At 46.1% G+C, this 25,249-nt stretch overlaps 1 protein-coding gene across 1 annotated transcript in view; it reads right to left on the bottom strand.

Moving 5' to 3' along the window:
• Positions 1-25,249, bottom strand: part of SEPHS1 (selenophosphate synthetase 1) — a 108,271-nt gene that overhangs the window by 60,512 nt on the left and 22,510 nt on the right. Inside the window, exon 3 of the mRNA XM_069227524.1 lies at positions 9,476-9,688. Within this exon, the coding sequence (XP_069083625.1) occupies positions 9,476-9,688 (213 nt within the window). The remainder of the gene's footprint in view (positions 1-9,475; positions 9,689-25,249) is intronic.

The raw sequence follows: 25,249 nt of genomic DNA, 5'->3' as shown, positions 1-25,249 counted from the left end.
AGAGTGTAATTTCTTTGCCGCTACTATAACCACCGAGTCCGGCACCGGGTCCGACCTTAGGAATAGAGGGTCTTGCTCCGGCGGGCGATACTTTTTAATAAGCCTGGAAGGAGCAGATTTTGTTGTGGCCGGTGTCAGAAAAATATCCATTACCGGATCAAGAAGACCCGGGACCAGTGGAAGTAAAGGTCTTGAAGATGTCCTCTGGTGTAAAGTCTCGAAAATCACTGAGGTCGATGGGGCGGGTACCGCCAGCGGGATATTTAGTTTGGTCGCCCCGCGCACTAGGACCTCTTGGAAGGTATTCACGTCATCTATGGGGGACACTCTCGGGGACGGTGAGTCCGACAGGGTTGGAGAGTAGTCCCGTGTAGACGAAGAAGAATGTCTATGACGTGAAGATCTCTGAAGTGACTCATGTCGATGGTGCTGAGAGGAAGACGAACGTCTAGAGGAATGTCTGGAATGTCTTATGGATGCGGCTGGAGTCACCGGAACAGACTCTGAGGGGGGGGAGCCGGAAGAGGAGCCGTAGGTGTAACTGGCGTCTGCGGCAACACTGGCTGTTGAGGAGAGAGCTGAGGCGAAGCTGGAAGCAGGATAAGTGAGGCCGAGGATTCTGAAGTGGTGTAAACCCTTCTAGGCCTCTTTGACTGTCGCCTTGATGTCGACACACTCCTCGACGTCGAAGTACGGTGACGTTGGGTGCCTCTGGACGTTGATTCCCCTCGTCGCTGAGATCCTCTCGACGACGACCTTCCTCGACGTCGATGTGATGACGGCGACCGTCTTCGACGGTGAGCACTTTCCCTCGAAGCCGATCGTCCTCGTCGCGGCGACGGCGACCCAGATCAAGATCTTCTCGACAGCGAGCGTCCACGCCGTCTCGACGGTGAAACAGCTGCCTACGTCGAGTGATGCCTCTTTCGACGGTGAGCCTGTCTTCGACGGTGGGCATGTCGTCACCGTTCCTGGCCTCGACGTCGATGCCCTCGGCGTCGTCAGAGACCTATGCCGTTTATGAGCAGGTCTGGCAGAAGTTGCAGAGGAAACAGGGTGAGCCCTGGTAGAAGACTGACCTTCTCCTCGCTCTGTGGCAGATTGACCCCTTCTTCTCCTGTCCTCTCTTGCCTGAAGTCGAATTTTCTCTCTATCACGAAGGGTTCTTCTAGAGAAAGTTCTACAGATGTCACAGGAGTCAGGCTTGTGGCTGGATGGAAGGCAAATTATACAGACCTGGTGTGGGTCTGTTTTAGCCTTTTTTCTGCCACAAGAAGGACATTTATTAAAAAGTGAAGGCATTCTAAAATAGAAAAACCTTAAATTTCTGTCAAAATTTGACAGAAAAGGTTAGCAAATGTTCACTCAATATCAAAAACGTCGAGTGAAATTGAAATTCAAAAGGTTTTAATTGAATTTTTTGTCAAAAAAGCTTTGTGAGGTAGAGCTCAATGCTTCAGGGTCCTGTCAGAAGGAGACGGAAAAAGAAACAGGCAACTGCCTTTTGCTGTGCATGATGGGATACAGGAAGACTTTACTTTCTTAAAGGCACAGCTCTATTTACATTCTGTATAATGGCAGCCTATGGGCTACACTGCCCTGTATTGTTTTATTCTCATGAGAGGTGTAAATGAAGTATGAGAATGTATTTTTTATTACATTTCTAGAATAAATACATGTTTGAACGTGAATTTACACTACAGCTGTTTTCTTTTCAACAATTTGGCCTGTGTAGCTGTTCACATAGGCTGCACAGTGTTATGCTTAAGTGATTTTTGACAGACCTTTTTTAAAGGGCTGGGATCTACACTTAAGAATATACTTCACATCAGTGCTCCGGGGTCCCCGCAGGCGCGCGGAACTATTCAGTGCTTAGGACTATACATGGAAATCCCCTACGAGAGAAACAATATTGTTTTGCAATATTTCAAACAAGATAATTCTCATCTTTTAAGAAGAACGCCCACAAGGAGAAACAAAAGAAAACAGGAGTGGAAAGTGCTAAAACAAGACTTGGCAAAATAAAAGAAAGCTATAAAAAATAAAACATTGCAATTTTGTTTGTCCAGCTGGGCATGCTTTTGCCAGTCACAAGCCTTCGGTTTGCTGGGCACCAGAAGTTAAAAAAGAAAAACAAAAAACAATACCTCAATTACGCTGGGAACAGCGGACAGTCACTGATTAAGTTGAATCAATCAGTGCTTGGTCCCTGCTTCACAGAGAGGAACGTAAATGATGCCAGGCCAAATTACGAGTCTGTAAAGAAGAGTATCACACGACCCAACAAATGGTGAGCGACAGGCAGGCTCCAAGCCTTTTACTGTACACAATAGCCTTTTTGCTAGCAAGATGCATGCGCTAGCGCATGCACTCGCAGGTTCGACCCTAAAAGAAGTCAATGCAATGTGCAGCTAGGTCTGTAAATCAGAAATGCCATAACAACAGACATCATCTTTAGTAACAGTGCTCAGGAATCCTGTAAATAATCAGGACTATTAAATGTTTATGACTATTAAGCAGAATCTAATGAACGATCAAACAGTTGTACACTCACTGCCCTTTTATCTTCCGGGTTAAAACAGTTTGAGTAAAAACAAGAACAGCTGTATGTATTTCCTAGAATAATAAAAGAAGGTCTCTTATTCTGTACATTTTAAGTCAAGATATAAAAATCAATCTTCAGTTTCATGTTTTGCACTGTGTTCATCGTTCAGGGTCTCAGGAAGAAAATCATTTAATTAAGAAGCTGCCCTGAGAATACGATTGTATATCATATACTTGTTACGTATGTATTTCACTTATGACGACATCAGATCTTAAAAGGAAATGCAACGTGTTTGGGATTTTTAAACTCTTAGTAGCCTTCTGAAATAGTAGCTGCTTAGAAAACAGTGTCTGAACGGTAACTGCTATTTCCAAAATGTTAGTGCTGTAAACATGAATTTGCAAGAACTGTGAATAAAAATATATGTAATCATCTGTTCCTGAAATGTAGTGCTGTAGATACACATGCTCTGCATACTCCTTCGATCTTGGCCCTGTATAACTTGGCTTGGACCTGTAAAACTTGTTTTTCTACAAAGAAGTATTTCTTGTCACGAGGTATAGTCACTGCTCCTATGACAGGTACTGTACATGGGCATCGGCTCCAATTTTAGATTGCTTTCAGCACGGCAGAGGAAGATGGAGCTTAGAAAAGTAGATGACCACCAGAGGAAAGAGAAAAGAGAATCTGCAACAACCAGACGCTTCTGTGAAGGACAGTGGGTGCATGTCAATATAAAGCACTACATGCCGTCAACAGATGATTATAGGTTAAGTAACATATACCGTTCGTGGCATGTGTAGCTGTAGATGCACATGCTCTGCATAAACAGTAAATCAGGTCTCCCGTAAGCAATGGCTAACTAGAGGATGTTGGAGAAGATTGAAAAAGTGTACTTGAAACAGCCTGGCCAAACCTTGCTTGTTGGCAGGCTAAGACATCCACATAATAATGCTTTGTGAGTATATGTGGAGTGGACCAAGTAGCTTTGCATATGTCAGATATGGGGTGTTGCCATGGAAGGCCATGGAGGATCCCATTTTGGGGATAGAATGGGGCCTGGGTGGAGCAGCAATTGCCATTTGGCTTTAGTGTACCACGTTTGTATACACTTGACAAGTCATCTGGCTATGCTGGGTACAGAGACAGCATGGCCATTGTGTGGTTTAGTGAAGGCGACAAAGAGTTGTTGAATTCTGCAAAATGGCTCTGCACTGAAAATGTAATACATGAGGGCCCTCTTGATATTTAGTGTGTGGAGGGCCTTCTCTATTACAGAGTCTGGCTGTGGAAGTTCAATTATCTGGTTAAGGTGGAATGGAGATATCACCTTAAGCAGGAACTCTGGGTTAGTCCTAATTACAACTCGGTCATTTGGTACTTGGAATAAAGGTTCTCCTAAGGTGAGAGTTGAAAACTTATTTACTCACTTTAAATATGTAATGGAAACAAAGAAGGCAACCTTCCATTAGAGTAACTTGAGGAGGCAGGTGTGGATAGGGCTCAAAAGGAGGGTCCATGAGTCGAGTGAGGACTATGTTGAGGTTCTACACAGGGACCAGTGGCATCCTGGGAGGAAAAACTCATTTGAGTCCTTCCATAAAGGCTTTGATGACTGGGACTTTTAATAAAGAAGAGTGTTCCCTATTTCGTAAATGAGGTTCTACTGCAGCCAAGCATAGACGGATAGACTTGTAGGCAAGGACTGACACTTGAAGGTGACATAGCTAACAGACTATGGGGGTCATTATGACCCCGGCGGTAATATGGAGTAAAATACTGCCAACAGGCTAGCAGTACTTTCCACCTTTTTATGACATTAGTGTACCACACCGACTGCCACAGCGGTAACTGCCGCAGGGCTGGAGATATCGATCTCCAGACCGGCGGCCGTCACTGTACCGCCTGCGGGATCATGACCCCGCCTACCTCCATGTTTTCATGGCTTCCTTACTGCCACAAAACCCATGGCGGTGGGCACTATCAGTGACGGGGAATTCCTTCCCTGTCACTGATAGGGGTATTCCCCGCCCACCTCCCCCTCGCAAACCCCTTTCCTCTCCAGATCCCCTCCTTCATGCACACCCCTCCCTTCACATACGCATACACACACCCATTCCCATATTCATCCAAGCATGCATACATCCATGCACACACACATATACATACACGTAGATACGCATTCACACAACTCAACATACATGCACTCACACCTCCATACATGCCCACACATGCAACACGCACAGACATACACACCCCCTTCCCCCCCCTCCCCCCCCCCCCCCCACACACACACACACACACAACACCCTCCTCCCCTGTGGGAGCACCCACTTACTTGTGTACAGGGGGTACTCCGGCAGGAGACAGGCAGGGCACTGCTGTCAGCAGCAGCGTCCACAAGCAGAACACCACCAGGCTGTATTATTTCCCATAATACGGCCGGCAGCAGTCTACTGGCATGCCGCTGCTGGTGGCAGCAGCACCACCTTACTGCCATCTGCCGGCATGGCCACAGCCGGATTTCTGCCATCCTTCTGGCGGAAATCCAGCTGAGGTCATAATACGGTGGACAGCTGATAACCGGGGCGACGGTCTTTTGGTGGCCGTCGCCGCAGCAGCAGACAGTTTTTACCGCCAAGGTCCAAATGAGAGCCTATGTCTTGGACCATTAGTGTCAGTGAAGCAATTTGTTTGAGCAGGCAGCAGTAGACAAACTGTTTCCACTTGACCACATTACAGGTCCATGTGGTGGGCCTAAGGGGTTCTTTTAGCATTACCAGTCATTCTGCAGGCAGTCTGACATTTCAGAACTCTAGGACTTCAGGAGCCATACTGCAAGATTGAGCTGCCTGGGGTTAGGATGCCTGTCCCGTGGTTCTGAGTTAGAAGGTCTGGCCACTAGGGAAGTTTCTAGTGGAAGGCTACCAATAGGTTGAGAAGGCTTGTGAACCAGGATTGGCTGGCCCAGGTGACAGCCATCAAGATGAGGGTTAAGAGGTTTGCAGAAGCTTCCGACTCACATACAGAAAGAATAGGAGAGGCGGAAAACGTAGGCAAATATGTGACTAGTTCAACCTTAGTGCATCACCAATGGACTATCGGAACGTACAGGCTTGGCTTTGGTGTTTTTGGCAGTTGCAAAAAGGTCCATGTTGGGGAACCCCCAATGACTGAAGTAAAGGAGTAGGACTTGCATGTGGAGTTCCCACTCAGACTTTTTGCCACATCCTGCTGAGGTCTGCAAAATCGTTGTCCACTCCCGGAAAGTATTGCACTAGTAGGTGTATGTTGTGGTGGATTGATAAATGCTCTGCGCTAGCACGTTCAGCCACGGAGATTGCGTGGGCCCTTGTTTCTGGAAGTAAAACAAGGCTCTAATGTCCTTTGTGCTGTATTGAACCTGACAGAAAAAGGCCTTGATTTCTAATTGACTTGTGGGGGAGTTGGGAGAGGGGGGTGCATCTGTATCTGTTGTGATGGTAACTTGCAGAACTGGTTCTAGAAAGGGCTGTCTCTGCAGCATATTGTTGCTGTTCCACCAAAGCAGAGAGCGATGTGTGCTGGCCCACACCAACACTAGATCTTCCCAGTGGCCTTCCATTTGTGATCGCTGTGCTGTCAGGCACTCTGGTAATGGATGCATGTGTAACCTTGCAATGAGATAAATGGCGATACAGGAGGCTATCATGCCTATGAGGCCCATGATGGTTCTGACCATAACAAGGTGACATGCCTCACCCCCCTCAAAATCCTCCACCAGCCTTTGAGGGATGCGTCCATCGTGATGCTCATCTGCGGAACTGGGGCCAGCACTGCAGCATCTTGTTGCTGGTCCACTCATGCATGGAGCAATGAGTGCTGGTCGACACCAACACTAGATACTCCCAGTGACCATTATGCTCCCAGGCACTCTTGTAGTGGACACATGTGTAACCTTGCATGAAGGACAATGGCGATACAGGAGGCCATCATGCCAACGAGGCGCATGACGGTTCTGAACATTACAATGTGATGTGGCTAAAAAATAAAAAAAAATAAAAAATAAGGCAGTAACCTCTGGAATGCATGAATCCTTGCCTGGCTGAAATAAGCTTTTCCAGTTGAAATGTTGAGAACCGCATCCAGGAATGGCTACATCTGAAAGGGTTGAAAATGGGATTTAATAGTACTGATGGTGAACCCTAGTTTGTGTATGACCTCTATGGTGCTTGAGTGTGATCGAGGCACTGTTGTCCATATGCTATCTAGACCAGCCAGTCCTTCATGTACGCCGCTTCATCTGAGAAGAGTGTCTACCATGGCAAGGCATCTTGTGAACACCCTTTGGCTGTATTTACCCAAAAATGCAGGACTTTGAAATAAAAATGATCACCACTTAACACGGACTGCACATTGTGGTGATAAACAGGCTGAATTGGAATGTGGAAATAAGTGACCTTCAGAACAAGGGCGGTCATGAAGTCGTCTTGTTGCAGCAGAGAGATGACTTCTTGTAGCAGGACCACATGGAAGTGAGCTTAAATTATGTACTTGTTGACTAGCCTGAGGGTCCCATCTTTCCTGGTAATAAGGAAGTAGGAGTAAACCCCTTTCCTGCACCAGCGTTGCAGCACGAGATCTAGGGCACCCTGGAGGATGAGCACCTCTAACGCCTCTTGAAGAAGTTGCTGATGTTCCAGGGTGCAGGGCGTTTGGTGGGGATGCAGTGATCTCTAAGCAATAACCCCGCTTAATGACAGAGAAGACCCACTGGATGGAGGTGATTTCTTCCCACTGTAGGAGAAACTTCTGCAATCTTCCCTCAACAGGTGTACTGTAATTGGGGGGGGGAGGGGGGGAGGTGGAAGAGAAAGCATCACTATTTTGCAGGGATGGTTCCCTTAGCTGCATCCCCTGTACCTCTGCCCTTGGAGTTGTTTCCTCTGGAAGCCCCCTTCCCCACTTCGGAGTAACCTTGTGAAGCTTGTTGCTGTTGCCTCCAGTAAGAGGCCTCTGAATTAGGGCCTCCAAAAGGCACTCCAGAGAGAAGGTGTCTCGACAGCCCCCATAGTTTTGGACTTCTTGATCTTTTCCAGTATCTGATCCACCAGAGGTCCAAAGAAGTGCTCCCCGTCAAACAGCAGGTTTAACAGATGCTGTCGGACCTCAAGGTCGAAACCAGAGAAATGCCACCTGATGAGAACACTAGAGTCGAAGTCTCTGGCTGCAGTATCAGCGCGGCAAGGGCACAACTGATGCTTATGTTAGGAATTATTTTGCTCTCTGAGACAACCATGTCGCAACTTTGCCTAGGCTGCATTGTGGGGTGCTGGAGAAGTTCCCCCAACTAGCCCTAGTGGGCTCTGTAGTAATAAGAAAATAAGCCAATTGAATTGGTGATCCACCAGTGAGTGGCTGATTATATGGTGACCCTTTTGCCTGCCGCGCACATTTTTTTTTTTACTTTCTTTGTCTGGAAGATGGGCATAACCAGTCTATTGTACATTTGCACACTTGCGCAAAGTGTGAACACCCAAAGAGTGTGGTGGAAGTTGACCCTCGATGTAGGTATTAGGTGGTATTATCAGGAGGGGAGAGCTTGGCTGGACAGAGATCTGGATGCATGCAGTTTGTGGGATCAACATTGTAGTTGACCCACGGGTCACCTCTAGGTTGAGGGCTGTATGGGACCTCTTAAGGATCTACATGGTACGAGTGACTAGGAGGAGTGAGGAGAATCCCGCAGGAAGAAGGCATAGGTGGCCTATGTGATGGTGGGGGGGGGGGGGGGGGGGGGGTGTTGGTGGGCAGGAGAGGGCCAGCGGGATGTGAAGGTGGTGGAGGAGGACGACGAGGAGGAGTAAAGGTATGGAAAGGTAATGGGCTTGCGCCTCTGTCCTAGTGTTTCTTCTGATAAGGAGGAGGTAAGGACTCCAAAGAAAGTTCCTCCTCAAAAGTCAATTTTATCTTCCTAGGAAGAGTGTCTAGTACCTTGGGAGTCAGCTTGGTAGGGATCTTCCCAGTGTGCGGCTGGATGAAGTCTCCTCTGCAAGCATCAAGTTTTTCCTGGAGATGGTGGGGGATGGGCTGGCTGCTCTAGATCCTTGGACCCTGCAGAAGGCTGTGGTCTGGGACCCAAAGGACTCAAAATCGAGGGAACCTTGTGGAGTGTTGGAGCTGAAACAACTGTCTATGCCCAGTGATGTCTCATGAAGGGGTTTTTAATTCCGATTTTGGTGCTGGGATCGAAGGAGTTGTCCGTGTTAAAGATGTCTGTGGATTGTGAAGCAGTTTTGGATGCCGGGGTGGCTCAGTTTCGCCTCAGAGGCCTTCTGCCAGTGACAACCATGACCCACACGCAGGGGTGGACCAGAAGCCTCAAGATGGGTTTCAAGGCTTGATGCCTGTTTCCCGCTAGGGTAGTGTGCAGCCGAACACTAGATGGAAGGAGTATGCAGAGTATTTGTGCCTACAGCTACACATGCCACAAACAGATATTTTCCTGGCAAAGACTGAATCAATTTTTCCACCCTCTTTGAATTACATTTAAGGCATGTGTTCCCTACTTCTTTCAAAACTCCTTCTTGTAGACCATTCATTGTAAATAGTAACAGTAACTAAGGAACCTGGTACCTCTTTACATAAGGGAATACAGCAGTCAGCAACTGAAAGGTGGCCGTTCACTTATATAAAGCGTACAGACACATCAAACAAGAAAAAGATTTTTGACTTAAATCTTCAACATGTGCTGTACCTGGTGGATTATGTGTGACATGAGCAGTGGTATAGTTAGGTGAAATCAAGCTGCCAAGGAACTTCCGAATTACTGTGGCCACAGTATAACGCACAAGCTCGAAGCAGGAATGATGCTGCCAAAAATACTGACTATGTAAACATCACCATTTTCTTGTCCTTCATAATGGTTATGAGGGGACTAGAATTTCTCACCTGATGTTTCAGGGCATGTCCCATGCATGAGGCCAAACATGTTTCCACAGGCTTTGCTCACCGCAGCCATTTTGGCCAGCACAGGCAGATTATGAATTACAAATGATACTTCATTCCTCTGCTGTTTGGCTAAATTCTGTGCATGGCCAAGAATCCCAAATCCTGTGATATCCGTAGCTGCATGTGCATTAAATGTATGCATAAGTCCAGCAGCTGAAAGAATTACACAGAAAAAAACACAAGCTTTATAACACTGAATAGTATAATCGTAGAAAAGACTGCATTAGAATAATTATCAACTTTCTTAGTCGTTCACTTGTTTTACTTTGCAGCAAAAATGGAAATGTGATGCACAGCAGTTTTTTAAAAATAAATGAATTATTTTCTAGATTTATTTTACAAAGAATTGATCAACATTTATCATTTACATTATGTTTTGCTGCTTCATAAAATACACGTCCTCCCCTTATAACAATCTACAAAGTTTGGTATAACTGTAGTTTTTGTAAGTCTAGTGTTTCTGACGTCATTGTTACTTTTTGATTTATATGCAGGCAGGACATGTAACACACCCCTATAATATATTGAAACATTGTTCCCTGTTCAGCCATCAAATAGCTAACAATAAGCCAGCAGAAAGAGTAGATTACAAATATCAATTTCACGTGCACATTTGAAGGAGTTTGTTATGTAAAGAGGAATTCAGAACTGCATATTGTTTCAGGTTCTGGGTCACCAAATTCACAATCTCAGTCGGATCTACTGAAACAATGCCAACATTACGGCTAAGAGGGACTTTGCGGGTGGCTAGTCATAAAGTGAGACTTCAAATATGGCTACAGAGGGTCTACTAAAACATCTAGCCACTGCACCCTATCAGAAACGCACCAGGAGGTTATTAGTAGAAACAGCACTTGGCCCTTCAGTTTTTTGTACATATGCCTGGGATATCCACTTTCTCAAACCAGCACCACCCAAAGGTCAGTTGTGCCTCTCAGCAGGTGCACATGAAGATACAAAGGTGAGAGGACGTTAAGCAAGTTCTACCAAGGAGGTGAGCTTAAGGACTACTTCTTGTTCTTGGGGCGAGTCTCACCTCAATCAAGTCTGGAGAAAAGTACATTACAATGACACTTGCCCATCCCAATTAATACTGGCAATTACAGCCACAAATCTGTACTGCAAGTTAGACTGTGGTGTCTGTTCACTTCAGCCTGCCAGGATCGTCTCCTGATGCCATGTGTGATCTTATTGGGACTTAAGCTCTAGAATTTAATGAGGACCTGAGGGAGGCGGTAGTTAGAGGAGGCTGGTGGCTAATGTGAACTAGGTTACCTGGTTCCTGCTCTTACCTATGCCTCTCGAGCATTTTTCACAGGCAACAACATACAGGATTGACTTAGGTGCTACCTCAACATGGAGCCAAGATTAGACCCGGCTGTGTGATCCTAGTTTCCTTCGTTTCTCAGGAGAACATCATGCTGGCTTTAAAAGGTTTTCAGGTGAGCAAATGGAGTAGGAAGTTTGTGACGTAATGTATGTTTTTTTTTCGGTAAGGCTAGCCGCAATGCTTCCATCTTTCATGATTCAGGCTGCTGGGTAGACTAGGCACAGTTTGTTTGCAGCATGAGTATGGTTGTTTCTTTAGCTTCCTGAAAAAGAACAATCTTTCTCATGGCAAAAGAAACACATTGAAGAAAGGTACATCAGCCTTAGAAACAATGGCACATCAGTATGGACACTTGACATGATGGCCATTTTAGTGTTTCTGGATTCGGTCAAGGGGCGCACATTATGATTGGTTCAGTGGCTGTAAATCTCCCTCTGCCCCTGCATATGCATATGAACTAAGGAAAGATTCAGCAGCTTTCGAGGTGACCTTTCTTATAGGAGGATATACAGACCCCTGCCTTTTGATTTGTTATGGTGAGTTTGGCAGCATTCATCGTCATTGTGTGTGGTACAGCTTACAGGTCATAAGCCTCTGCAGTACCATGTCTCCTGTTACATAGAAGGATCTACTAACTGTATTTACCACAGTCTAAGTACTAGGCTTATCTATTTTTATAAAACTACACATGTTTAAGTCTCCTTAAGAATATGGTTCAGTCTTCAGAGATGTGTGTTTATGTGCAAAGGGCAACTTTGTTACATACCACAGTCTCAAGTTGTGTGGTTTTACTCGCATCCCCTTTCAAGTTTATGGAAGACGTTTGTTAGGCATTCTGTTGGTGACTTTACCATGTATTTCAACATCATCATTGGTGCTAGTTATTCTACAAACTGCTCAGTGACAGCCATGCAGAAAGTAACTCACCCCTCAGTTTTACATGGCTCACCCAGGCAAACCCTCCAAAAGGTTTGCAATATAAGACAATTTAAAAATGATGTAATGTTTTGTAGCACAAGTCTGAGTGCAGAGATTTACCTAGCATTGTTATTACACACTATTGTTGATGGACAAGAAGTTCTAGAGAATTTACGTAAACTGACCTAAGACGATTAGCAAAGCTTAAATGAATTTGAGGTTTCCATAAAAAAATGAGATCTACATGATATGATACATGTAAGTACTGTCCTTCAAAGGTACCATTTTGGGCACAGAATGCAAAAAGGCAATGGCTCTATGGAGGAATAGGTTAGTATAATGAGGAAACTGGCATCTTCAAGCAAATTCTCAACGTTAGCTCTGGAATACATACGAAAGACGTTCCTTTTGAATTGCAAAAGTGGCACAATTTGTCAAAAAATATGGCTCAAGGATAAGCCCCCCTTAGAAGATGTGGTTGCTATAGTGAAAACAGTGGAACACATGATGAGCTGTATTGCTGAATTAAGGAATAAGGTGTGATAAGGAATGAAGTAAGCACAGTGGGAATGGAAAAGGTTGTAAAATCAATGGGAAAGTTCAAGTGGATATGTTATAGGTGTGGCTTATTTGTTCATGTGGTCACTTATAAGGAGTGTAAAGCAAAACATGTGACAGGTAACCGGAGTAGTCACAAGGGGCATATCCAGAAATGCTGTAGAAGCAGGCATAAGAAATGTGAAGGTAGTTAGTGAGGTGGCAGTACTGCAGATGGGAATTAGGAGTCGAGGAAATCCCACTGATGAAGTGTTGGCAATGACATACCTGTAAACATTATGTTTGATTCATGTTCCAGGTTAAGCATAATTTCTGACGAGGTGTATAAATAATTTTTATAAAACCAGGTGAAATTACACCAAACAGACACCAGGCCTTGTGAATATGCTGCATAAGAAATTAAAAGTGAGAGGCTATTTGATGTGCACTATTGAGTATTTGAGTTGTGTGACTCCTAGGAAAATATATGTGGCTTTCTGTGGGCCCCATCAAATAGATCTTGGGGTTATTCTGGATCTCAATGCTTGTACGAAAAACTGTGTTCATCAGATGCTGTATGACTGCGCAGACTTTGCCATCAAGTTACCTGAGAGGTTCACCAAAAATGTTGGTGGTGTGAAAATGTATGCTGACTGCATCAGGCTTTAACCTGGTGAGATTCTTAATATTGGCAGGGATAGGAGAATACCTTTGAGAATTCAAGATGTTGTGCCTGAAGAGTTAGAGTCTGCAGCAAGCTGAAGTGATCGCTTATTTGAGGCACCTGAGTGATTGGCCCCAATGGTAATGGCTAGAAAGACAAGTAGAACAATATAGCTCTGTCTCTATCTAAGGGCACTCAAACAAATCATCCATGACTGTTATCTTTTATCCAGCATAACTGTCCACTTAGGAGATGGAAAGTTCTACACCATCTTATATCTTGCATCTGCTGACCATCTGATCAAATGACATTCTAATTCTCAAAGAACTAACAAAAATGGGTTCTTATAAATTCCTCAGGGTGCCTTTTGGTTTCGATTCAGACGACTTCATTTTTTTTTTTAAGAAAGTCACAGACCTTGTAGGAAAGTACCCTTTACTTGGCATGGTTACCCCCACTTTTTTTGTCTGTTGTCAGTATGTTTTGACTGTGTTCACTGGGATGCTGCTAACCAGGACCCCACTGACTGATCTCTCCATGTAAATTTGGTTGCCGGCACCGCACCACTCTTCTCCCCCCCCCCCCCAATTTGGCATACTGGTGCCCCCATATAAGTCTCTAGTATATGGTACCTAGGTACCCAGGGCATTGGGACACCTGGGCCCCTCCCAGGCTGCAGCATGTATTATGCCACCCATGGGAAGCCCTTGCAAAGTGTATCTGCAGGCCTGCCATTGCAGCCTGCGTGAAAGGGTGCATGCACAGTTTTCACTACAGGTCCCTGCTCCAGGTCACTGTAAGTCATCCCTACGGTAGGCTCTCCTAGCCCAGAAAGCAGGGTGCAGGTACCTGTGTGTGAAGGCTCCCCACAAACCCCAGCTCCATTTTCATGGACTTCGTGAGTGGGGCAATGCCATTTTATGCTGTAATGGACACAGGTCACAACCTATGTCCAGCTACATAATGGTAACTCTGAACCTAGGCATGTTTGATATCAAACATGTCGGAATCATGCCCCAATACTGATGTCAGTATTGGTAGTATGATTCCATGCACTCTTGGGGCTCCTTAGAGGACCCCCAGCATTGCTCCTAGCAGCTTTCTGGGGTTTTCCCGGCAGCCCAAGCTTCTGCCACCCCTCAGACGGGGTCTGCCCTCCTGCTGCTTGAACAGCTCAAGCACAGGAAGGAAGAACAAAGGATTTCCTTTGGGAGAGGGAGGCAACACCCCCTGCCTTTGGAAATAAGTGTCACATGGCTTGGGAGGGGTAGCCTCCCCAAGCCACTGGTATGCTTTGATGGGCACATTTGGTGCCCTCCTTGTATAAACCATTCTGCAGCGGTTCAGGGACCTCCAGTCCCTGCTCTGGCGCAAAGGTGGACAATGTAAAGGACCACTCCCCTGTGCATCACCACATCAGGGGTGGTGCCCAGAGCTCCTCCAGAGGGATCCTTGATTCTGCCACCTTGAAGTCAAGGTGGTCAGAGGCCTCTGGGAGCATCTGAGTGACCAGGTCAGGCAGGTGACATCAGATCCACCTCCTTATAGGTGGTCACCCGGCTAGGTGACCAGTCCCCCTTTCAGGGCTATTTAGGGTCTCCCTCTTGGGTGGGTCCTCCGATTCGATGGGCAAGACTCCAGCAGGACTTCTCTGCACCATTCACTTCACCTTCTGGCCACTGGAACCACATATGGACTTGAGAGGAACCTTCAATCTTCAGCAACAGCTAAAACAATGCGCTGCAACATTGTTTCTCCAGCTCCTTCCAGCAACTGCAACATTTCCCCAGCTGTGCATCCTCTGAGGGCAGCAAGACTTCAGCCTGCATAAGAAGCAAGAAGGAATCTTCCCTTGGAGAGAAGGAAGGAGTCACTCCCCTGGCATCCGCAGGCACCAACAGCAACGACGACCAGCTGCGTGGATCTTCTCTCATCCTGAGCTGCGTGGATCCTGCATCATAGGTGGTGGTCTGGAGGGCTCCCCCAGGTCCTCTCTGCCAGCTGTCCAAATTTGGTAGAGGTAGGCCCTTGTCTTCCCACGCAGGCCAGTACCCCTGTGCACCACGTCTCTTGCAGCTACCAAGGCTTGCCGGCATCTCCTCCAAGAGATCTTCAGGCTTTGTGTACCCCCAGCACTCGTCCCTGCGATGCACAGCCCTCTCTGTGGTTCTCCTGTGACGTGGGACCTCTTCTCAGGTGTGCTGTGTGGGCCTCTGCAACTCCTAGGCTCCCTGTCTGTGGGTCTTCTGTGGGGGCTGCCTCCTTTTCTTTGGATTCTCTGCACTGCTGAGGGTCGTCTGGGACTTCCCCCATGGGTTGAGTCCCCACTGGACCTTGCTGGTCTCCGGCAGCTCCACTTTTCCTACAATCACGACATTTGCCTTTGGCCAAGGTTTGTTGGTGTTTTTTCCACACTACAGACTGACTGCAATCCTTCATTTGGCGTGGGACATCGACTGCATCATCTAGGAACTCTTCATCTTCTTCAGGGCTGCATTGCTGATCTTCTTCGTCTCCCCGTCGACAAACTCCTGCATCCACAAACAGGTGGGTAGTGGCTCCTGCCACCACTAGACTCCTCAACTGGAACTTGGTTTGATCCCCTTCTTTTCCAGGTCTTCCTCTTTCAGGATCCACCTTTTGTTGCTTGCAGTTTTGTCTGGGTCTTGCAATATCCTTCCCCGAAGTCCTGTGGGTTGATTTGGGTAGAACCAGTAACTTACCTCTTTCCTCTTGGTCGCTAGGGGGGTACTCCAATACTTACCCTTGGGGTTTCCTAGTGCCTCCAGTTCCCCTCTAACGATTCCACTTCCTTGGGTGGGGACCTGACGTTCGCATTCCATTTTCTTAGTATGTGGTTTGGCCTCCCCCTAGGCCTTCAGTATTGCCTATTGCTTTTCACTGATTTCTATTACTTTTTATATCTATTTCCTGATTGGTACTGTACATATAGTGTGTTTACTAACCTCCAATTGTAGAATTGCCTATCTAGTATTTTAGTACTTGTGTCATTAAAATGAAGTACCTTTATTGTGTGGTTGTGCCTTGTGTCTAAGTGCTATGTGACTATTGTGGTATTGCATGAGCTTTCCATGTCTCCGAGATTCCTTGGTTGCTCATCCACAGCTACCTCTAAAGAGCCTGGCTTCTAGACACTGCCTGCACTTCACTAATAAGGGGATACCTGGACCTGGTATAGGGTGATAATACCATAGTACTCACCACACACCAGGTTCGCTTCCTACAGACTGCTTTATGGAAGTTCCAAGGTGGGCCTTGCTTCCTGGTTGATGTTCTTATTTTTGGATAGACTGGGAGTAAACACAATGAGTGTGTGTGTGTGTGTGTGTGTGTGTGTGTGTGTGTGTGTGTGTGTGTGTGTGTGTGTGTGTGTGTGTGTGTGTGTGTTTGTTTGGTAATGGAAATGTTTAGAGATGCCGGCATCACTTTCAATAGGGAGTGTCTATTTGGTAGAGTGTAACTATAATTTTCGGGACACTCTGTGACTAACCAAGGAGTGAAACCTTAGCAAGGCTTGGTAGATACCATCTGTAATCAGTGTACTCCTTGTACCAAGGAAGAACTGCTCATTTCTGGAAATGGGTACATCTTATAGTTTATTTCTACCCAACTAGGCCAAGAAGACCAAAGAAATGCTGAGATTATGTTGGACAAGTGTGGAATTTATATGCGGCAGAAGTGCATGATGACTGAGTTTAAAAGTATCATTTAAAGGTGTGTTCCTGATTTGCAAGCTTTTGTTCCAGGAAAGGAGAATAGAGTGCTTACAGATGCAAGCTATAAAGACGTGAGTGCTATACATGTACAAGTGATTGCAGGGAAGAATGGATGATTATATGTGCTTCAAAGACCTCGAAGGGTTTGGAGATCAACTATTCCGTTATGGAAAGAGGCTTTAGCTTTGTTGGGCAATTAAGGAATTCAGAATGTTCTATAGGGCAGTGTTTTCCTTGTTCAGACTGATCAGAAGTCTGCATCAGCGATCTTATCTATGAAACAATCAGAAACTGTAAATGGGTTGTGGAAGTACAAGAGTATACTTTTGCTGTCAAATATAATCCAGGTATACACAGTACAGAAGATTGTCTCCTAAAACTGAAGGTTGATGAGGTGGAGAGTATGATTGTAGGAGATGAAGTGTGGTCATATGAAAGCATGTACATTGTTACTGGAGGTGCCATCTGGGAGGAAGTGTCAAGGCACGAGGTTAACCAGGATGATATTTTGGTTGTGTCCTGCAAGAACATAAGAGAGAAGAAGCCAGAGAATAGTGGATTAACTGGTTCAATCATATTGGGTAGTGTTGTTTTTGCGTAATGGGTTAATTTTCAGAGACAACTAGTACTATGCATGCACAAATCATTGACACTGCTCATGAGAAGTCCAAATGATAGACCCTGGCAAGGATCTGGATGGACCACGAGGGGTGTTTCCGATGGTAGATCTATTTTCAAGGTGGGCTGAGACTGGTTATGTTTGTCATATTTCTTCAGAGGCAGAAATATGTTTTCTTGAGAGTCCTTTTAGAAGAGACAGTGTTCTAAAAATAACTCTGACAGAATGGTGCCCAATTTTATTTGTATGATTTAGAAGAATTTATGCATTCCTGTGGCATTTCACACAAGAACTTTCTCTACAATCGAGAGGAACACTAGAGTCCTCTGGGCTAGACTGGAAGAATGGTTTCAGGGACATTTTGGTTGCATATTCAGTAGCTTCTAATGCCACTACTAAACATTCTCCGTTCAAGTTATTCAAGGGCAGATCCCAATACCAAGCTGGTAACTGGATGGATGGGCTGGAGCAAGGGTTGGGTGAAAATGTTGCTCTATAAAGTGTGGAGGGCGTGTGTCAAATATCTCAAATTCAGTGTTGGTGATTGGGTTAAAGTTTGTGCTTCTGTTGGCTTGAACACCTAGTCTAAGTGTAATGAACCAAGGAAAGCCATCAAACCTTTCAAAAATGCTGTCAAGGTATCTGATGATAGGGTATGGAATCTTGGTCTGATGACTGATTACAAAGTCTTCATGACGTGGACAGTATTTCTTCTGACGAACAAGTGACTTACCTTCGGTAATGATTTATCTGGTAGAGACATATTTTAGTTGCAGATTCCTTATCTGAGAATTTCCCCCAGGCTTGAGACTGGATCTGGACATTTTTCTTCCAGCAGTACACCCCTGCCCGCCGTCAGGTGGCGTCGGTTGACTTCAGTGGTGCCGTTGGTGTCATGGTCACTGTGGGAACGTCAAGGTTGTATATAGGCACCACCTCTGCACAATGGCGTCAGTTTCTTTTCACGACTTTCCACGACAGTAGCGTGGAGCCATGAAGAACACTGAGAATGTTGTGCCAAAACAAGGGCCCTCTAAGGGAAGTTCCTGTCCCTAGAAATCAGTTTGCAATGCAGGGAGGATGGGCGGGTCGGTAAGGAATCTGCAACTAGAATATGACTCTACGAGATATATCGTTACCGAAGGTAAGTCATTTGTACATCTGAAAGAGACTTCTAGTTGCATATTCTTTACCTTGGAATAGATACCTGAATGTTACCATACCCAGTGGTGGGCGGCGAACTAAGATTACACCAAGAAGTCCTGCAGGACCGAACAGCCAAAGTGTGAGGCTGTAAAACCCTCGAGTTTTTGGGAGGGTAAGCCTAAAACTGCACTGTGTCTAGGACAGCGCCAATGAAAATGACCATCTGAGAGGGAGTCAGGTGCGACTTCTGCACATTTATAGTGAACCCCAGCGAATGCAGAAGGTTTGCCGTAGTCTGGAGGTGGAAGAAGACTTTCTGGGGTGTGTCCGTCTTCAGCAGCCAGTCGTCGAGGTAGGGGATGACTGGAACCCCTAATCTGCTCAGATGAGCTGCAACCACTACCATCACTTTTGTGAGCATCCCTGGGGGGTTGCTGGTAAGGCCAAAGGGGAGCGCTGTGAACTGAAAGTGCTTGTGACCTACCATGAATCACAACTAATGTCTGTGGGCTAGCAGGACAGGGATGTGAAAATAGGTGTCCTGCAAGTCCAACAATACCATCCAGTCTTCAAGGTCTAGGGCAGAAAGGAGCTGAGCTAGGGTTAGCATCTTGAACTTCTCTTTCTTGAGGAAGAGACTGAGGGACCAGAGACCTAGAATATGGCAAAGGCCCTTGTCCTTTTTGGTCCTACTTCTGGCGCAGGGACCCTCTCTACGGCACCCTTGGCCAAGACAGCCTTGACCTCCTCGTAGAGAAGTGCCATGTGATTCTCCGATAGATGTAGTATGATGGTGCATGGCTGGATGAGAAGTCTTGAAGGGGGAGGGAGCAACCCCTTCGGACAATTTGTAACTCCCACCTGTCCATGGTAATGGATTCCCAGTGGGGCAGGTGATGGCGAATCCTGCCGCCCACTGGTTCCGGATGTTCCGACGAACTAGGAAGGTTTGGAGGCAGAGGTGGGATGGGGGTGGACTGGGCGGGCTGCCTTCTTCCTAATCAACAAGCTTGTGGGATCCCGTGGCCGTGAAGGGGCTGTACAGCATGAGCAGATTGGGGGCCGGGTGGAAAGGAACGCAGTTGGGTGCCCCTTCCGTAGTCACAAAAGGTAGAATGTGGGGGGCGAGGAGCAGCTGCGGGCCAAGGGACCGAGCCATAGCTTGGGAATCCTTAAAGCGCTCGAGTGCTGAGTCCACCCTGTCTCAGAAGAGACGGGTGCCATCAAAAGGCATGTCCATCAAGGATTTCTGGACATCCCCTGAAAAGCCAGACATCCTCAACCAGGCGTTGTGCCTCACGGCTAGCGTCGATGCAACCGATCTGCCCAGTGAGTCGGTCATATCCAGGCCACAATGAATCATGAACTTCGCAGCATCTCTCCCACCTGTAACCGCTTGGGAAAGAACAGTTCTCAAACCCTCCGGGACTCGAGGCAACACTTGCATGACTGTATCCCAGACAGTATGGGAATAGTGGCCCAAAAGATATGTAGTGTTCACAGTACCGCAGCACTAACCTGTCAGACCATTCTAACTCAATCCAGTCTCATATTGAAGCATTGAATGAACTGGTCAAGGGGGTGAAACAAGATGTAGATAAAGGGTGAGGAGAATGGCTATTTGGATGGTTAACTGATTTTGGTCAGCTTTGTTCTATTTTAGGTAGGATAATTATGGTAATCTGTGTCATTGTAATGCTATGTTGCTGCATATAATGTGTGCCTAATTTAATATCTATGTTTTGACCTAAGAAAGCCAATTTCAAACCGATATGTGATGAGAGTCAATTTTCAAAGGGTGCAGTGTGATGCTATATGAATTTGACCATCTACTCCATCTTGTTTGAGTGACTCCATTTTGTGTCCTTGCTTCAAGCTGCAGGCCAGCATGGGTGTTTTTCCTCACAGAAGTTGTTTTTCTCTTTACGAGTGCAAAGTCGGACAGTGCTGGAACATCATATGTGGGATGCGCATTTGATAAAAGTTCACAAGGCTAAGACTGTTATCGCCAGAGGAATATATGGATCTGTCCCAGAGCAAACACAGGAGTCTGGCTAGCTCCTGTGAGTGTTGTCGACGCAGACGAAGTACAGCCAGTATTTAGTTTCATAACACAGGAGAGGGGTTCTAGAATTCTCTCCCTGTGGTGTTTTAAAGTATAAAAGACGGAGAAGCCTTGATGCTCGAACAGGAGCTCGCCTGGGGAGCGGACGCCCTGCCCAGGAGCTGCTTGTGAACCCGTTCGAATCACCTACCTGATCTGAGGGCTCCCCAGGCGCGCGTGTGAGGATGACGACCTTGTCTCAAACAGTGAAGTATTTTAAACCTTGATTATTTAGCTCATGCATACATGCTCTGTTGATGCATTGCACACATTTCTTCTCGTGATCACCTAACTGATGTACTTATTCTTGTTTATACACGTTCTATTGCACTTAAGTTATATGCTTATTCTCATATTTGTACCTTTTTGATATTTGGGAAGTTCCTCAATTAAATCATTATTCAGACCAACAGTGCTTAATTATTTTGGCATGGTGTCCTCTTAGTTTAAGTGAAAAGCAATAAAGGGTATTGCAGTAGATTGAAAGAGTGTACAGAGAACTGCATGACCATTACTAGCTTTTTGGTGGGCTGAGACATCCACACAGTCATGTTTTGTGAAAGTGTGTGGTGTGGATGAAGTAGTTGCTTTCTTCCCAAGGAGGTCCACAGAGGTCCCTTTCTTCTGAATAGAGTACTGTCTAGGAGGAGTAGGAAGGTAACTGTTTGCATTAGCATAGCATGGCCAGGTGCATTCAACTATCCATCAGGCAATGCCTGACTGAGACAGGGCCTTCCCTTTGTGGGGTTTGGAGAAAGAATAATAAGTTGTTGTGTCTTTCTAAATGGTTTGGTTCTCTCAACGTAGTACGTGAGGGCTCGTATTACGGCCAAAAAATGGAAAGCCCGTTCAACAACTGAATCAGGTTGTGAGATAAAGACAGGAAGGTCAATGGACTGATTAAGGTGTAAATGAGAGACTAGCTTACGGCAGAATTTTGGGTTTCTTGCAGATGACAACCCTATCCCTATGTACTTGGAAGAACAGTGCTTCTGGGGTTAATACCTGAAGGTCACTAACACGCCTGTTTCATGAGAAGAACTGAAGAAGGCAGGAATACAGAGACTCAAATGGGGGGCTTATGAGTAATGAGGGTGCCGGTGGGACCCGGGGAGGAATGACCCTTTAAGACCATCCATGGTTCTGCACGAGACCGTCCAGCTTATTGGGGAGCTTCTTGTGCGGAACCAATGAGAGTTTGAGCAGAGTTGTAAACCAGGGCTGGCAAGCTCATGTGGGTGCCACCAGGATGAGAATGAAGGACACCTACAGAAGCCTCTGAACCACAAACGGAAGGAAATGGAGAGCCGGAAAACCGTAGGCAAATATCCCTGACCACTTTATCGCCACTGGACTGTATGTGTGGGAACCTGGAAGCGAAGTTTTGGTATTTGTGTTTTCTGCCGTTTCAAACAGCTATATTGTGAGAAACCCCATCTGGGAAAGTAGTGGAGGACGAATTGTGGATGCAGCTCCCACTTGTGGACTTCTTGCCACATCTTGCTGAGAAGGTTGGCAAAATCGTTTGTCCATTCCCAGAAGGTACTAGCAAACTAATTTTGTGGTGTAGAGCCCACCACCAAATGCTTTGGGCTAGCTGAGAGTTGTGGAGAGCATATGCCTCCCCTCCCCCAGTTCCTGAAGGTGAGACATGGCTCTTGTATTGTCTGTCCAGACAAGAAGAAACTTGCCTATCACATAAGGTAGGAAAGCCGTCAATGCTAGGTGAATGGATAGAAGTTCCAGGTAGTTGATATGGAGGCCCTGGTGTCTGGGTTCCTTCAATTCCTGGATGGTCAGATCCTGTACGTGTGAGCCCCAACCCATAAGGAAGTTGTCCGTTGTAACAATTCTCTGCGAAACTGGGTGCAACAAAGGCTGCCCCTGCAACAGGCTGTTGGTGTTGCACCACTGCAAGAACAAGTGCGGCAGCCCATCAAGACTTGATCAACCAAATGAATCTCCATCGGGGACCATTGATGCACTAAGCATTCCTGGATGCATGTGTAGCATGGCATGGGGTGCTATGGCAATGCAGGAGGCCATCATGCCTAGGAAGCGCATTCCTGTTCTGACCTGGAGTTATTGATTTGATTGGAAAAGCAGGGGCAGTGCCTGAAAACACTGGATCCTGGCAGGGCTTGGACAGACTATGCCTTCCTCCAAGTTGAGAATAGCCCCTAGGTAGGGTTGGATCTGGAGGGGTTGGAGGTGGGATTCTGTGGTGTTGATGGTAATGGTCTAGAGTGACCTGTGTGTGTTTGTGGCATTGCTGGCAGGTTGCACTCCTGATCAGCCAGTCGCCCAGATAAGGGCAAATGTGAAAGCTTTGTCTGCACAGATGTTCAGCCACCACCACTAGGTACTTGGTGAACACCTGAGATGCAGCAGTAACTCAAAGTGAGAACCTGGAATTAGTAATGTTTTTTGTTGACAGCAAACATGTCTCTTGTGCTCCAGAGGGCCTGAATACCCTTTGGCAGAGGGCTGCTCAGATTGAGAGCCAGGCTGAAGGCAGGTTACTCAGAAACTGCTGGGCTGGCGGAAAGGTCCTCTATCTCTACACCAGAGCTTTCTTCAAGAGAGAAAGCCTATTCATCTGCAGCTGATGGTTGTGGATGATGTTCCCTCTCGATGTCCTTTGGACAGAAGAGGCTTTGGGGTGTCATCGCCACCACTATCCAACAGCTCAAGTTAAATAGCCTGTTGGTTGCAAAGAGTCTTCTTGGAGCACAAGCAGCAGCAGCAGCAGCTGTCATGAATTACCTCAATGTGTTCAGGTGACAGACACAGAATACAGACCTGATGGAGAATAATCAGAATATTTTGTGTGGCAGTGAGGACAACTCAGAAATGGTGTCTGTTCCATCACTGTCAATGGACAGTGGAGAGATGCATCTGAGAGTAGGCCGCGAAGGGCGAGGCCCAGGAGGGGCCGTGGTCGACCCGGAACCACTTGATCAAAGTAACTAAACTTGAACCTGAGATTGAGTGTAAGGGAGACACAACTGTACAATACTGATGGAGGGCAGGAAACCATGTGTAACAAAAAGAGCACAGCAACAGTATCGTTTGAGAGCACTACAGCACACATTCGAAGCAGACGGCAGAAAGAAAACAATCTAACAATGGAGTCCATGACCATATGCATTTTATCACCAAAAGCAGGAGTCACAGCACCTTGTGACTAGTAAGACTTCTTCAAAGAAAAACAACTTGGACAGGAGTATGCACAGCATGTGTATCTACAGTAACACATGCCTCAAACTTTATTTTTCTGATTTGTGTAACCTACTTGAAATGCATAAAGGTGATATCTAGCAAAGTAGGAGACAGTCTGTTGTTAATGGGTCTTTTGACTAAGAGCTAAAGGTGGATATAATTTTTTTTAAACAGTTTTTTCTTCAAAGAAAGGTAGAGTTGGTCACAGTGCTTGGGAAAGAAAAGTCTTTTGTTTTTTGCAGTGATAAGATCCCAGCTCTCGATTCTGAAAATTTATCTTGCTGGACATGGCAGTCTATGGTGTGAGGCATATGTGGACGGTTCCACTATTTTATACGTTTTTAAACTTGACTTGTAAATAACCTTCTTAGCATCAAATGACTTTCACCAGAACTTTCTGCTTTCTGGATTAAGGATAGAAACGATAACTCTGGCCTCCCAGAGTCACGAACATGGGAAAGTCAGGAAATCTTCATAGAAACACTACAGACTGACCTATTAGGCAGAGATAGTTTCCCAGACTTTATCGTTGTGCATGTACACAGGTCACTGGGCCCCAAACCACTACAGAAGCCCCCCCCCCCCCCTTTGGCCAAAAATAGCACACCTTCTAAACTACCACGACAAGGATACACCCTGAGGCTGGCCAGGGAGAAGGACCACCCATACTGTCAAGGTTTACTAATATCGTTGTAACAAGCTTTTATAACTGGGTGCAGGAGACCAGATGGGCCTGCACTGAAGTAAAGAAACTGCTGTGCACACACTACGTCAAATGCACAATGCTATATCCTGCATGCCTTTAAGTCCAGCAGGGGCACTGATTCATCATTTGCCAAAATCCACAAGAGGCGCTGAATCTTATGTGTGAAACCAGGCTTTTGTAGATTGTCCCCCACTTTTTGCCCCCATTTGAACTGCTGGATGCTGGTTTTCGACTCGACAGTGCACGAAAAAGCCTGTTAACCAGGCTCCAGTGCTAGTGTTGTTCTCCTAAAAATGAAATAATTGTAGAATAACTGGTACAAATGTTAGCAAACCTGTAAGGCCTTTAGCACCTATGCCCTGGTACCTAGGACATAGGTACTAAAGGGTATCCCTAAGCCCCCCCCTTACAAATTGCATGCAGGCTGCATTACAGACTGCGTGTCATGGTGCCAACCATGAGTGAAAGAACAAAGCACCCTCATTGTGAAACATGGCCTAAATCACTGCATCTAAATTATGTAAGCCATCCCTACAGCAGGCCCTAAGGCAGGGTGCATTAAATGTTAATGTTGGGGCATATCTGCACGAGCAGATATGCCACTGTGAAGTCTAGTTCTATTACTAGATATGGAAAATGAACAGGCACTGGTAATTACGAGTTACCCAGTTACATAATGGCTTCCCTGAAACCTATGATGTTTGGTATCAAACACCTCGTCTTAATAAAAC

This window comes from Pleurodeles waltl, chromosome 4_1, assembly GCF_031143425.1.
Source record: "Pleurodeles waltl isolate 20211129_DDA chromosome 4_1, aPleWal1.hap1.20221129, whole genome shotgun sequence".
NCBI lineage: Eukaryota > Metazoa > Chordata > Amphibia > Caudata > Salamandridae > Pleurodeles > Pleurodeles waltl.
This window is presented reverse-complemented; position numbering and strand designations above follow the sequence as displayed.